Below are 13046 nucleotides of genomic sequence, written 5' to 3' on the forward strand. Positions count from 1 at the left end.
CTATGACTCTCTCAGGCAAACCAGCCCTGCCACTGCCTGAGCACACAGGGCCAAGAGAGTCCTTAGAACAGGCCTGGGAGCTCCAGTAGCTCCAAACAGCACTGCAGATGTGCACAGAAATGAAGCTAAGCAGCAAAAAGCCACCGCCAGCAGAGACTCTACAACCCCTGCACACGTGCTCACCTGGTGTTTCAGAGGTGTGCACTAAGTCAGAAGTCACTTGTGCTGGCACAAGGCCGAGGCATGCCTGCTATTGCAACAGGGCTCCCATTCTGCGTCTCTCCTCATGTAACAGCTCCTCTGCATTCAACAGCAGGCACAGCAGCCGCCTTTTGCCATTTGTCCTACTTGTTGCCATGCCTTGATAAACAGTCCTGGGATGAACCTGCGTCTGACTGGAAGAAATGGAACATTAATATTCCCAGAAGGATGCAAGAGTTACAGCAGAGGGCAAGGATGCTGAGGAAGAGGTGAATGGGTAGCTGAGCCAGTCCCAGTGAAACTGCCTCTCGGATACTCCCACCCTTCCGGCTGAATAGCACAGTCAGCTATTATCCAATTGCTTCGTCATCTTTGGCACTCACTGCAGGCAAGTGCCAGCTTTTGTCAGCCCAACAATGATTTTCTCTGCCACACGCTCCACAGCAGAGGAGTGAGTTTCGAGAAACTGGTCCCAACTTGACAGATGGGAAGAAGAGCGAGGATGTCGGTCTCCAGGTTCTCTGAGCTGGTGTCGGAATCCAGGAGCCCAGAGAAATCAACCCATCCTGAATCCCCAATACTTCACTTACCAAGCTACAAGGACAGAAGATTTAAATAGCACGTCTAGGTAATCTCATCCTTATCTGATGTCATTCCGCTGGCACCCTCTGGATTACGTCGTTACTTATGTGGCCCACGAGGACGAGAGATGGAGGAGGAGGGATTTCTTGTCCTTCACAACTGAGCAGGAACACCAGTGGACAAAGACCTCAGCAATTCACCTAATGGTCCATTGACTGCCATCCGCTGCTTTAACAGCTATTCCGAAACAAGATGATAGATTGTCCTCAAATAGTTCACCTGGGCTTCTGTGATCTCAGCAGAAGTCTTCCTTCTCCTATCAGTTACCTTAAATCTAACAAGAGCGCCACAAAGCTTGCTACCTGCTCCAGTTCTCCAGAAGTACGTTCTGATTTGCCCACTGCATTTGTTTCCGCAGACCCCTGCAGACTGTTGCAGAGGTGGTCAAAGGAGACATTCCAGGAGAACCTTCTGGGATCAAGACACATGCAGACACCATCAAAAGCACAGGAGAAACAAAAGGAACATCCACAGCAATCACCTGAATTCTTCTTTGCGTTACCATGCATATTCATCTAAATGACTCTCATTCAGGAAAGGCTTTAACAGAACCAAGATGTCTTCATGGGCCTGTACAAAACACACCCCCCCCCCAATCCAGCCACACAAAATGGTCTAAAAGCTTGTATTTACAGCCTTTGGAGAACAGTAGGCTGTTTACTAAAAGATTAGATAAGGCTTGACAAAGATGGAGTAAGGTGGGCATGCTGTACCTTAGGAAACTCTTGCAATACAAGAACCCAAAACATCCCTGTAGGCACTTTCAGTTAAAAAAGAACTTTAAGAAGAAGGGGGGAGCAACTGCAAACAGGTTTGGCAAAGCACACTGGCCACAGATGGAGGGGGGACAAGATTACAATGACAGTGACCAAACAGCAGTGTGTCTGAGACACCCCTGAGCAGATAGTGCTTTTACTGGTGAGATCTGTGGGACTATCTTAAAATAGATACCTTCTCCTTTTGCCTCAGGACAGCACTTGGAGCAGCAGCCCAATTCTTCCCCTTTTGAGAGTACCGAGACACTGCCACCAGGCAGACTTCCGTATCATTGCATTACAGACATCCGAGAAAACCAGGACACAGTAGCATTGCTTGAAGGGCATCTATTGCAAGGACTTTCCTCAACAGAAAAGCATTGTAGGGCACACCTTTGCTTGCAAAACCAATTTGGTCAGACAATTTGTCAGTCACATCCTGGGCAAGAGGCAAACACCCAGAGATCAGTTCTTGAACACTTCCTTTGCACCCTGAAGTTGAGTAATTCCTGCACTTCCACCTGCCTGCACTGAGCTCTGGAGGTCACAGTCACAGCAGTGGTGATGAGGGCTGCTACTATCAGCATTTTCAAACAGGTACTCAAGGAAAGCTCTGCTCCTTAGGGTACTTCCAGAGCAGGCTGGAAAGTTCTTCATGAGTAGAGAGGAAGCAGCAGAAAACATGTAAAAATGTCATAGAATGGTTTGGGTTGGAAGGGACCTTAAAGCTCAGCCAGTTCCACCCCACCCCTGCCGTGGACAGGGACACCTTCCACTAGACCAGGTTGCTCCAAGCCCCTGTGTCCAACCTGGCCTTGAACACTGCCAGGGATGGGGCAGCCACAGCTTCTATGGGCAACCTGTGCCAGGGCCTCACCAACCTCTCAGGGAATAACTTCTAGGTAATGTTTAATCTAAATTTACCCTTTTTCAGTTTAAAACCCTTCCCCCTTGTCCCGTCACTACATGCCCTTGCTTTTCTTGAGAAACAGCATCATAGCACCACCAAACTACTTGGAATTGAGGGACCAGAACACGCAGGCATGGGGCCTTCTCCAGCAACCCGGCATTGTGCTCAGCTCTGAATTTACAGCAACCTATAAAACACAAACACAATTACAAAGTTCCCCACTGTGCCCATTCAAACACAGCTAAGCGTAGGTGTGGATTTACATTTAAAGAAACAACCCACAGGAGAGAAGGCACAGCAGGGCCAGCAGCCACATGGCACGTTTCATTCCAAGGGAAGAACACCTGACTGCTACATGCACATTGACAAATAAATAAACCCAAGTATATGCTCTGCCTTTTCTATTTAAGACTGCTAATTACACCATTATGGGCAACTCTGTTAGGGGACTCTTCACAAAGCTTCTCGGGATGAGAACCAAACCGCCTTGTGCGGGAACGCTTTTAGGTTGCGATGAGGGCTTGGTTTCAGCGTGAGTCACGGCTCAGGTCTTCACAGCAGCTGAGCGAGAAGCAGCTGTCAGAGCTAGGCCTATAATGAGGAGGAGAGCAGCACGCTCAGGAAAAACACATTGAGAAGAGTGGAATAAAGCACACGGGAGAATTAGCCCAGCTCAAGTCAGAGTAAGTTTATTCATACGAGATCAGTTTGGACATGGTCAGATTGAAAACCCTTCTCATCCAAGCACCTTGAGGAAATACACAGAACCCAAAACCCAGGACAACAGCAGCAACAACAACAAAATCCTGCAGTCTCAGGCATGCCTCAGTAATTGAGGGTGGCCTCAAAGCACCACCACGAGCTGCTGGGCAGCCTGTGCTTGCAGCACTCACAACACATCTGACACTTCTCAAGAGGGGACAGAACTGTTTACAGGAAACCATTTGTTACAGGGGCCAACCTCTCCTCCCCCCAGCCCCAGCAACATCCCTTTCCCACACCACCTTTCATCAGAAGCTTATCTCATGCCCAGACGGCAGGCAAAGAGCTCATCCAGGTTGGAATTCGAAACCACGGATTCTCAGACGCTGGGGCTGGGGCAAACGGTGCCGCCATCAATTTTAGAACTAAGTTTCAGGGAGTTCTGATTCTATTTGTACAGGGGCTAATGAGTAGCTTGGGATGTGAACGCTAACCCCAGGGCATAATTCTGAGAACAGGATGATAGATTCTCAGTCTCCTACTCTAATTATACAGGCAAAAATTGGAATGGGAATGAGAAGAGACAAGAACAGGATTCAGGTCCCTCATCAGCTTAATGGCATCGTTTTCCCAAGCACTGATTTTTTTGGAGGGCTAGCAAAAAAATGCAGGAATCACCTCCACCAAGAAAGAAAGAAAGAGACTCTCAAAATAAAAGTATAAAATGGGGCAACTGAGTTTCACAGTAAGCAAAGCTGTGCACAGAGCCCTCACTGCAGAAGCAGAGGTCACTAAGCAACCGTTCAATACATTAAAACCTTAAGGCACTAATCATGTTCCACTTGTTACAATCAACACGTGATTAAAGGTTGACATTCATGACTTTAAAAAACAATAAAATAAAATCACTGTACATTTTGAAAAGGCATCTTTTCCCATTTAAAAAGTTTCAGCTCCAAGAATTTTCCTGCCCTCTGCTCCATCCAGGCATTGTTGACTAGTTGCATTGAGTGTTTGATCAGATGTTCTGCTGGGTAACACGTGCCTATTCCAATGAAACATCCCAAGGCAGAAGCAGAAAACAATCTGTTGAGAGGTTGCTCAATGCTCCCATTAACATCACCAGCAAATGTCAGAGGTGCTGGTGGTCACCCGCTTACTTCAGTACTGCATAATACTCAGATACCACCATACTGACTGCAGTCAGACGGTTTTAGTGCTGACTTGCATCAAAACCTTTCTCTTCAAGATACAACTCAAGCTTTAAAACCCTAGGCAGAGGACCATGGGGGAAAGACAGCAGCACTTGCTCACTATTACTATCCTCAGTCCCTATCTGGAAGCCCTTGTCTGAGAGCAGCCAGGTCCATTAAATTCCTTTAATTCCCTTCTGGTTCTCCTTTGCTGCAGATGAGCAACTGCCCATCAAGTATCAAATCAGTGACACCAGCTTCCTTCAGAGGGTCCCATTTTGGTCAGTTCAAATAACAAAGCAGTAGTGAAAGTATTTGTGTCCCATTACTGATCCCCAAAGCCATTCAAGGATCCTTTAGACACAAAGGATCTATTAAGGCTTTTTGTCAGAGATCATGGTAAAGTATTGCACACTATTTGTCTGCTTAAATAGTTAAAAACTGAAATCTCATTTCCCGGAGATCAGTAATATCACTACTATTGTTAAAAAATGCTAAAAACCAACATGGAGGTTAACTTTTCCATGTCAATCTACTGGAACATGTGACAGTTAGGAGCTAGGGATAGCAGAGGTCTGTCTGTGCAGAGATTTAGCAACAGCACATTTTATACAGCTGGACAGCGCCGATTGCAGATCATTATTTTTGACCTTTCTAAAAGCTAAAGTGATCATAAATTTAGACTACACGTGAAATGCACTGTATGATTTCACCAGCACAACAGAGCATCAAAATTCATTGCAAGACCACCTCTCCACTGTCAGTCTTAAAGAGCTGACCTTTGGTCAGGACATCCAGAAATAAATAAGTGTAGAGCAGTGAGACCACCCAAAAGAAGACCCTGGTGTGACTGCTGACATGGCAGAGTCTGGCAGGCTGGGACAATCCACCAGTCCTGACAGTCCTGGACAGTCTGCCAGGCCAGCAGCTCCATGTGTGTGGTCTCAGGACGGGTATTTGGTACTCCACTACTGAGCTTGCCAAAGGCAGGTCCATCGAGTCTTGCAGAACAGTTCCGAGTTCGTCCAAACCTGGAGGATGTAATAAACAAGTCTCCCAGGGTTCTGATTAGTGTTCCAGCTGTCAGGTCCATACAGCAGTCCTTCTGGAGGTGAGCAGAAGTCACTCGGCCAGCACTCGCAGGTGCCGCTCGTGCAGGAGCAATCTCATCTCCCTCACTATTAACGGTGAAATGAACAGGATTGTTGAACTCGTCTGTGAAAAGAAGTATATCCAGGACATTTAGCACAGAGCAGCCATAGCTTCAGCCATCCTGCCCTCCAATGTGCATTCCAGGCCTCCCCAGAAAGATACAGGCTAAGAGAAGCTATGACAAAGTGGCCCACTGGATGGGAGGACTGAGTTTGCAGGAAAGCTCATATGATTTCAGCTGTCATGATCTTCTTTTCATAAAGAAGATGAGCTCTTCCCTGCCTCAGTGGTCTTCTTCCTCCTGGCCACCTCTGCTGGTTACCAAAGTAGCCTTTACCCTTGTCAGCACACATGCAGGAATCCCTGGCACTTCCAGCAGGGAAGAACAGGTGAATTAGAGAGCATTCACCACTGTGGCAATGCTGAGGAGATAAGGGCCTGAAGGGTCTTCTGCCCCAGTGGCATACCACAGCAAGGCATTTTCATTTCAGTTTCAAGATCCTCATCACTCCTTCCACTAATGTTCCAGGGCTAGCAAGCACCTCAACTTCAGCTCTCTGAAAAAACTAGGAACTACATATGAGGGAGATGAAGGAGGCAAGTCCTTCCTTGGAAGGCAGTCAGGTTGTGTGAGCTTTAGGAAGTGCATACAAGTATTTTTAGGCAAGTATCTTTTGTGTCTCTGCCACAATCTCGATTCCTGATGGGCAACATGAACCCAGTTAATTTAGACACCCTGAGGCAATGGCACACTGTAGACCACTTTGAGAATGGCATCAGCTTGCAGGTGCTGCAGAAACAGACTGAATGCCAAAGTCATGATTTTCAGGTTCTCACACAAACTTTCTGTTGCAAATTGAACTTTGACAAAGAAATGTTAAAAAAGGTGATCTCTTACCATTAGAATAAAGAAATAGAAAACCCACATCCATCCCAGGTTCTCCTGGATCAAAGACACTAGGTACTAAATGGGAAAAGGAAAAAAGAATTATTCAAACTGGGAAGGATGACTTTCAGGCATTGCTCTTTCATTTTCTAGAATCTGTGGGCTGTTAACACTCCACACGGGGCTCATCACAAAACCTTCCAGCTGATCTTTTCCTGTCAGAAGAGATGACTCAGGACAGCAGCCCTTCTTGTACAAAACCCACAGTCTCAGCAAAGCAGGGATATCATCCCGAAGCTATACAGTAACTCATAGCATCGTAAAGACAGAAGTGAACTACAGTTTCAAAGGGTGACAAATTGACTCCACTGAATACCAGGTTTTTGCACGGAACACTGGGACATAAGTGGATGTAAGTACTCTCAGAACTAAAAGCTGTAGAATGGCTTATAAATTACACAGGACACATTTTCAAGTGCTGTGCAACCACTGCCTAGTTAACCCTTCATCGTAAGGAAGACACTTGAGACTACAGTCTGTTCTGAACTTCATTCTACTTCAATAGGACTACACAGGCTACAAAAGAAAATGTATTTCCTATTAGCAGATGTATATTCAGATGCTGTACAAGGGCCACCCTTCTTCACTACTGGGTGTATTAGCACAGAACAGGATCTGAATTTCTAACATGTTCACTGTGGATTTGCTGTTATTCACACACCCCCAGAATGATATCGTGGTTGTCTCTGGTGAAATAAATGCAATGCTAGAATGGGAGGAAGGTGGAATTTTTCAGAACTAAAGACCCAATTTTTACGATGACGTGAGTTTGAATGGTATGTGTGGGGGAAGACAGAAACACTGCAGACAATGTAAGAAGAACAACGAGGGTAACAGTGCACTTTAAGATGTCCACAAAGCACTGTAATTTTCCACATTTAATGGAGCTCAGCATCTTTCCTGTGAAATAAGACTGAATGATTGTATTTACCAGGCAATCAGTGGCACCTATAAACCCAAATCCCTTTCCAGAAAAGAAACTTGTATGCCTCAAGTGCACCCTTGGTGTTTTACCAGCACTAAAGGATGCCTGGAATAGAACTGGCTCCAATCTTTCTACAAAATCCTCCCCTCCCCAAAGCACCACTGTGTTCTTCCACATAGTTAACACTTGTATTTGAGAAGAAGGAATGTCCCCAGTGGGCACACTGTCAGCTTTCTCTTCTGCAACAGTCTAGTCTTCAGACCTCCGGCAGCATACTGTAAGGACTATCGAAGCAAGTGGTGCTGGATTTACAACGTGTAAAAGACATCCATAGATAAAAAAAGGGAACCACAAATAAGAGCAGATTTTAAATTCTGTCATAAACACTGTAACATTCATAACAGGTATTCGCATTTTACTCGGTTATGCAGGTAAACTTTTCTATAAGCAAAGGTTCTGCTGTTTCCTTTGACCAAAAAAAGAAAAAAAATAAATCACAGAACCTTAAGATCATGTAATTCCAAACCCCCCTGCCACGGGCAAGGACACCTCACACTAGACCATGACATCCAAGGCTCTGTCCAACCTGGCCTGTTTGTCTGAAAATCCCAAACAAACTCCAAAATATTTTATTGTCACTCTTTGTGAAGCTGACCTTTACTTGCTTTCTGGAGTTCAGGATATGGAAGTCTCTAAAACTCATCTGAATTATGAAAGTGCCATAACATTAGCACTATAAACACTTAGTTTAGTTCTCAATTAAAAGTGGTTTTCATGCAAGCTTGGAACAGGCATGTTCCCTTGGTTGTTTCTTAAATAATTCTGTTTTTTTAAACCAACCCTGTCTTTCTCTCTCTCCATGCTAACGTCTCTAACTACAACAGACTCTTTGCCTCCTTTCCCAGACTCTATTGTCCTTTGGTAGCCTCACCTGGCCCACTGCAGCACCAATACTGCCCGTTCCATCCACAATTCCCGTGACTGTTGCCAGAGCCTCGCTGCTGCCTTTCACCAGATCCTGGCGCCCCAGGTCAGCAGAAATTGCAGAACTGATCATGTTGGAAGGGCCTCCGATGAAAAATCCTGAAAGTGCCAAGAAAAGAGCCTTGGTACAGAACAAGTGTGCGGATAAAGTCTCAACAGAACATCTTCGAAGCACAGACTTCCTACCATCCAAAGCTCAGGAAAAGGATTAAGCCTAGGGACAGTGATTTCAGACTAACTGTAGGTAGACGTGAACCCTCACAGCTGAAGCATGTGGTCAGGGAACACCTTGCGGACCTGGAGTACACACAGAGGTTGCCAACAAGCACATTTCCATCCAACAGCAAAAACGAGGTTATTAGCTGTGGTACACTCTGCAAGAAGTCAGGACACACCAAAGCACATGCAGAAAGCTATTTTTTGAACAGCATGCATATACAAGCCTTCCACATGAAGCAGATTTAGACATGTTTGTGCTCTGGATATATATATATATACCTCCATTCTACAGCCTCAGTTGCCAGGGGTTCATGGAGGAGATGGAAGGTCAAAAAACCCCACAACAGGACAGAGTTCTGAAGTAGAGGTGTTCAAAAAGAAAGGCTCTATTCATGCAGGCTAATCTTGATTCCATAACACAGCACAGTATGCCTGGTAGCACACAAAGCTTGTGACCTCTCACGGTACACAGGGCATTTGGGGTTCTGACACACACCCTCAAATTTGAGCTGCAGCTCAGAACTTTGCCACACATGAACTTCCTCAGATACCACTCAGATTACTGCTAGGTATTTTGGCATAAATACGTTTCCATCATACTGGGCCAAGGCAGACCCACTCAGTTCCAAGCCATTACTCTATAGTCTACATTCCATACCTCTCTAAGGCAGTGTTCTTGCAGCTGTATTTCAAAAGTAACAGAAATTGGGCTCCAGATTTTACCCTTACTGCAAAACCATCAGAAATGGCAGCAGACACAAGTGCATTAACACCACCTGAGGCTGGTGTTACTGATTTTTCTGCAATGTATATATATGTGTACTAGCAGTAAATGTAACAGTGGTGTTTGACAAGATACCTGTAATTGCCATGATCACAGCATTGATAGGTTTGCTGTTTGGAGAACCTGCAAGAGAAAGACCAGATGGGTGTAAATAAAAGAAATGAACTTGAGAAAACCACTTATCTGGGATCAGAAAGAAGCACGCAAACATCCAGTTTGAACTGTCTGTTCAGTTAGCTACACAGTGACAATGACCTGTATTTGATTAGAGACTTCTATAGAGATTAGTCTTATTGCAAAGGCATTTAGAGAATAGAAATGCAGAAGTTACCCAACAGCATTTTACAGTAAAAAGTCACCTTAGCCATTAAAAGTTTGCGATACCCAGTTGGCCTGGCTCTGGGTTCCAGCCTGTATTATGCCTCTTTCTGTGACACAGGGCTTACATTTTACTCCCCTTGAAAGTCTGCTGCTTCCAATACCTTTTTGAAAGTAATGAGTTAGGACAAGAGCCTACAAAACTCCACCAAAACCAGTCCTTGCTGTTTAATGATTATACCTTGTTGACCTAACCTTGAGACTACCTGAGTAAGCTTATGAAAGTCACACTTTAATTTCATGTCCAGCTCTGGCAGTGATTTCTGTCCACAGATCTCAAAATGCTCTACAAAAGCCTGCCTATATCACCACCTCATTTTGGAGGAAGACACAGAAAAGTGAAATGACATCCCAGTGAGTTAAAGCACTCCGGTACCACAGAACATCATGTCTGAAGACAAAACTGTTAACCCTTAAAAGATCATCACAGATGTTTCATAAAAATGAGATCTGCCTCTCTCCTCCTTCTTAGTTTTCCTTTCAATAACCAATCACCAAAAACCATATCTATTATGAAAAAGGAAGAAACTTCGGTTTCACCACTTACGGAAGTATAACTGGTTAAGAGCTTCTGCCTCTGTATATATATCCTCCAGCACAGACCTGTCCCCAGATTCTCTTTTGTCTTACAACAAAGATGCACCTGGGATTTCCTGCACTGCCAGGTGTGGTGTTGCTACAATGACAACACCAAAAATCTCACTGACACTGGAGAAGTTCAGTACTGGAACTCACCACTACAGGAAAATCCAACCACTCATCAACCACTAATTCTTTTTTGACTGGACATTAACTTCCTGTGCAGTACCACACTTCAGGCAAAAAGGACCTAAACTGCACCATCCCTATCCAGAAGCAGTTTCAATCCAGAGAACAATTAGAACAGGCTGTGCTCTGGTTTCCTCTACGACGTACCAAAGAAACCTCCTTTCACTACACCATAAAAGCATACTCACGGCTGTAACCAAAAAGCGAGCCGACAGCAAAGAGCAGGCTAATTGCTAGTACTGGGGCTCTCTTCTGCAGCACATCAGAAATCAAGCCCTGGATAGTCCCACCTGCAAAAAAAGAAACCATTGTCAGGCTCAGGATGCTGATACCTTGAACAGAACTCTTTTCACTGAATGTAGTGGCCTCCTGCCTTCTCATCAATACACATTCTCTCTAAAATCCTGAAAACTAAGTCTCCTGCCCTTACTGCCCCAGACACAGAGACAACAGTAAACTTATGTGGCACAGGTAGAGCAGGGAAAACTACTCACACTGCTTTCCCAGGAATTTATTACTTCTTTTTTTCTGGCACACAACTAGCCAGTGTTCCACTTTTCCTTTCCTTCCCCTATAGGACCATCACAGCTCTAGGATCACCACAACTCTGGATGTAAGCAAGCTTAATATTGTGGCTGGAAAGAGCAGGAAAAGGCAACTCTTTTTCACAGGGAAAGCTTTAGCACCCAGATCTCTCATTCCCTGCTGTCTCATCTACTTAGGGTAGGTTCAGCTAATTGCAACAAACGCCAGTAGGAGATTAAAATCACCTTATATATCACTGATACCTCTGTAGGAACTGCTTTGTTGGTAAAAACTAGGAATGTTGAAAAAGCCTAACATCCACAGAGGCAAAACATCCACAGAGGTAAAAAACCTGACCCTGAACAGACCAAAACAAGGATATCTATTCTAGGAAAGCTAACTGGACAAGGTAATAAAGCATGAAACTGAGCACAGGAGAGTGGAAGTCTAAACACAGACAATATGTTCTTTATTCTGGTGGAACAGGGTCAGATCTTGCAGCCAGCAGGAACAAGTGCAATTACATTTTATTTCTGAACACAACACAGTTGTGCTGGCTTTGCCAAGATCTGTGTTGAGTTGTTTCTTAAAAATACAGGACAGAAGGGACAATACAGAACCCAGTTAATTCCAAATCTAAGCTCTCCCCCAGGGGTACTTGTCAGAAAGTAGCAAGAAGCAGCGATACCATTTTGTACATGGCACTTTTCAAGAGGTCCCAGTGACCAAAGAAAAATGCCTGCTGGGGGTAGTGTCCAAGAATATCATAGTGCCCTTTAAATGATACGTAAACTCTTTAGGGGGCTCATGTACTCTGTGTTTTACAGGGGGAAAAAAAGGGCAGGGGAGGAAACCCAAACAAAACAGCCAAGCAGCCACATAAATAACTAGACTTTATATAAGAGCTAGATCCCACCGAACCTGACTGCTCCGAGCTGCATGCGATGCCTATCACTTTTCAAACACTAGCAGGGCAACTGCAGGAAGATGCCATTCACTTGCTCACTCACCTATGATTCCTCCCACATCATACCAGATTGAGAGCTGGTCAGCTTCTGCTTCTTTCCATCCAAAATTGTTGCTGAGGTAGAAGGGCAGCCAGAAGAAGAAGGAGTAATTCACCAGTTTCAAGCAAGCATAAGCCAAAGAGTACTGGAACAAAGAGAGGGCCAGCAGGCAGTTAGCATTTGGGAAATGCAAAAAGCGTTTCTGCTTCCTCCCATAAAGCTCAGTATCCAGCTAAAGCTTTTAGGGAAAGTGTTTTTGTATTTCCCCTAAGAAGGCAGCATTATGGAAGCTTAACGCTGAACATCAAAGGGAACCCAGGAATACATATAAAAGAAGGCTATTTTCTTTTCACTGAATGCAAGGGGTTAAAATACCTTCAGTGTAATCTTGAGAGGAAGCAACACCAGGCTTCAAAAAATGAAGGAAATTTAATTCACCTTCTGAAGAGAAGGAAGCCAACATGTGACATGAAATAAGCTTGAGATTTAGTCATCTGTGCATCATGCTGAGAAAAGTTATGTGAAGTAGTTCCTCCGTGCTATCTTTTGCTGCTCAGAAGACTCATCTGCTTACAGCACCAGAAGAGAAGGCTTTGTTCATAATCCCCAGGCAGGTATTTCAGGACACAAGAAGAAAGGTTTGGCCAAATCTAAGCACATGCTTCCAAACCCAGCAGCTGAGACAACCTCCTGCTTTTGGCAGCTGGGCTCAAGTTGTCCTTAGCTAGCAGGAGATCTCCTTCTTTATAGCTTTCATGTGCGTGGCAAAGATTTGTTCTCTGGGATTGCCAGCCCAGCATGCAGAGGGAGGAGGCACACTGTTTCAGTGAGGCCTCCTGATAAACACAGACATGGCAATTCAAGGAACCCATACTTAAAGAGGAAAACAAGAATAAGGGCAGGAAACCCAACCTGTTAAAATCACAGCTTTTGGGCCTGCATGAAAATATGTATG

General features: G+C 44.8%; 1 protein-coding gene across 5 annotated transcripts in view; it reads right to left on the minus strand.

The window, feature by feature from the left end:
- Positions 1-13046, minus strand: part of SLC37A3 (solute carrier family 37 member 3) — a 27396-nt gene continuing 14350 nt past the window's right edge. For 3 of the 5 annotated variants that reach the window (XM_061371946.1, XM_061371944.1, XM_061371945.1), the window contains exons 10-15: positions 12095-12236; positions 10748-10849; positions 9489-9536; positions 8358-8509; positions 6454-6519; positions 5384-5618 (exon numbers count right to left, since the gene is read on the minus strand). In XM_061371946.1, the coding sequence (XP_061227930.1) occupies positions 5526-5618; positions 6454-6519; positions 8358-8509; positions 9489-9536; positions 10748-10849; positions 12095-12236 (603 nt within the window). In that variant the 3' untranslated portion in view covers positions 5384-5525. Of the gene's footprint in view, positions 396-5383; positions 5619-6453; positions 6520-8357; positions 8510-9488; positions 9537-10747; positions 10850-12094; positions 12237-13046 lie in introns of those variants that run through there. The other 2 variants (XM_061371949.1, XM_061371947.1) reach the window with 2 other exon arrangements.

This window comes from Neopsephotus bourkii, unplaced genomic scaffold, assembly GCF_033783945.1.
Source record: "Neopsephotus bourkii isolate Nb327-2 ecotype Australia unplaced genomic scaffold, CSIRO-AGI_Nbou_v1 NB_1589, whole genome shotgun sequence".
NCBI classification, from domain to species: domain Eukaryota; kingdom Metazoa; phylum Chordata; class Aves; order Psittaciformes; family Psittacidae; genus Neopsephotus; species Neopsephotus bourkii.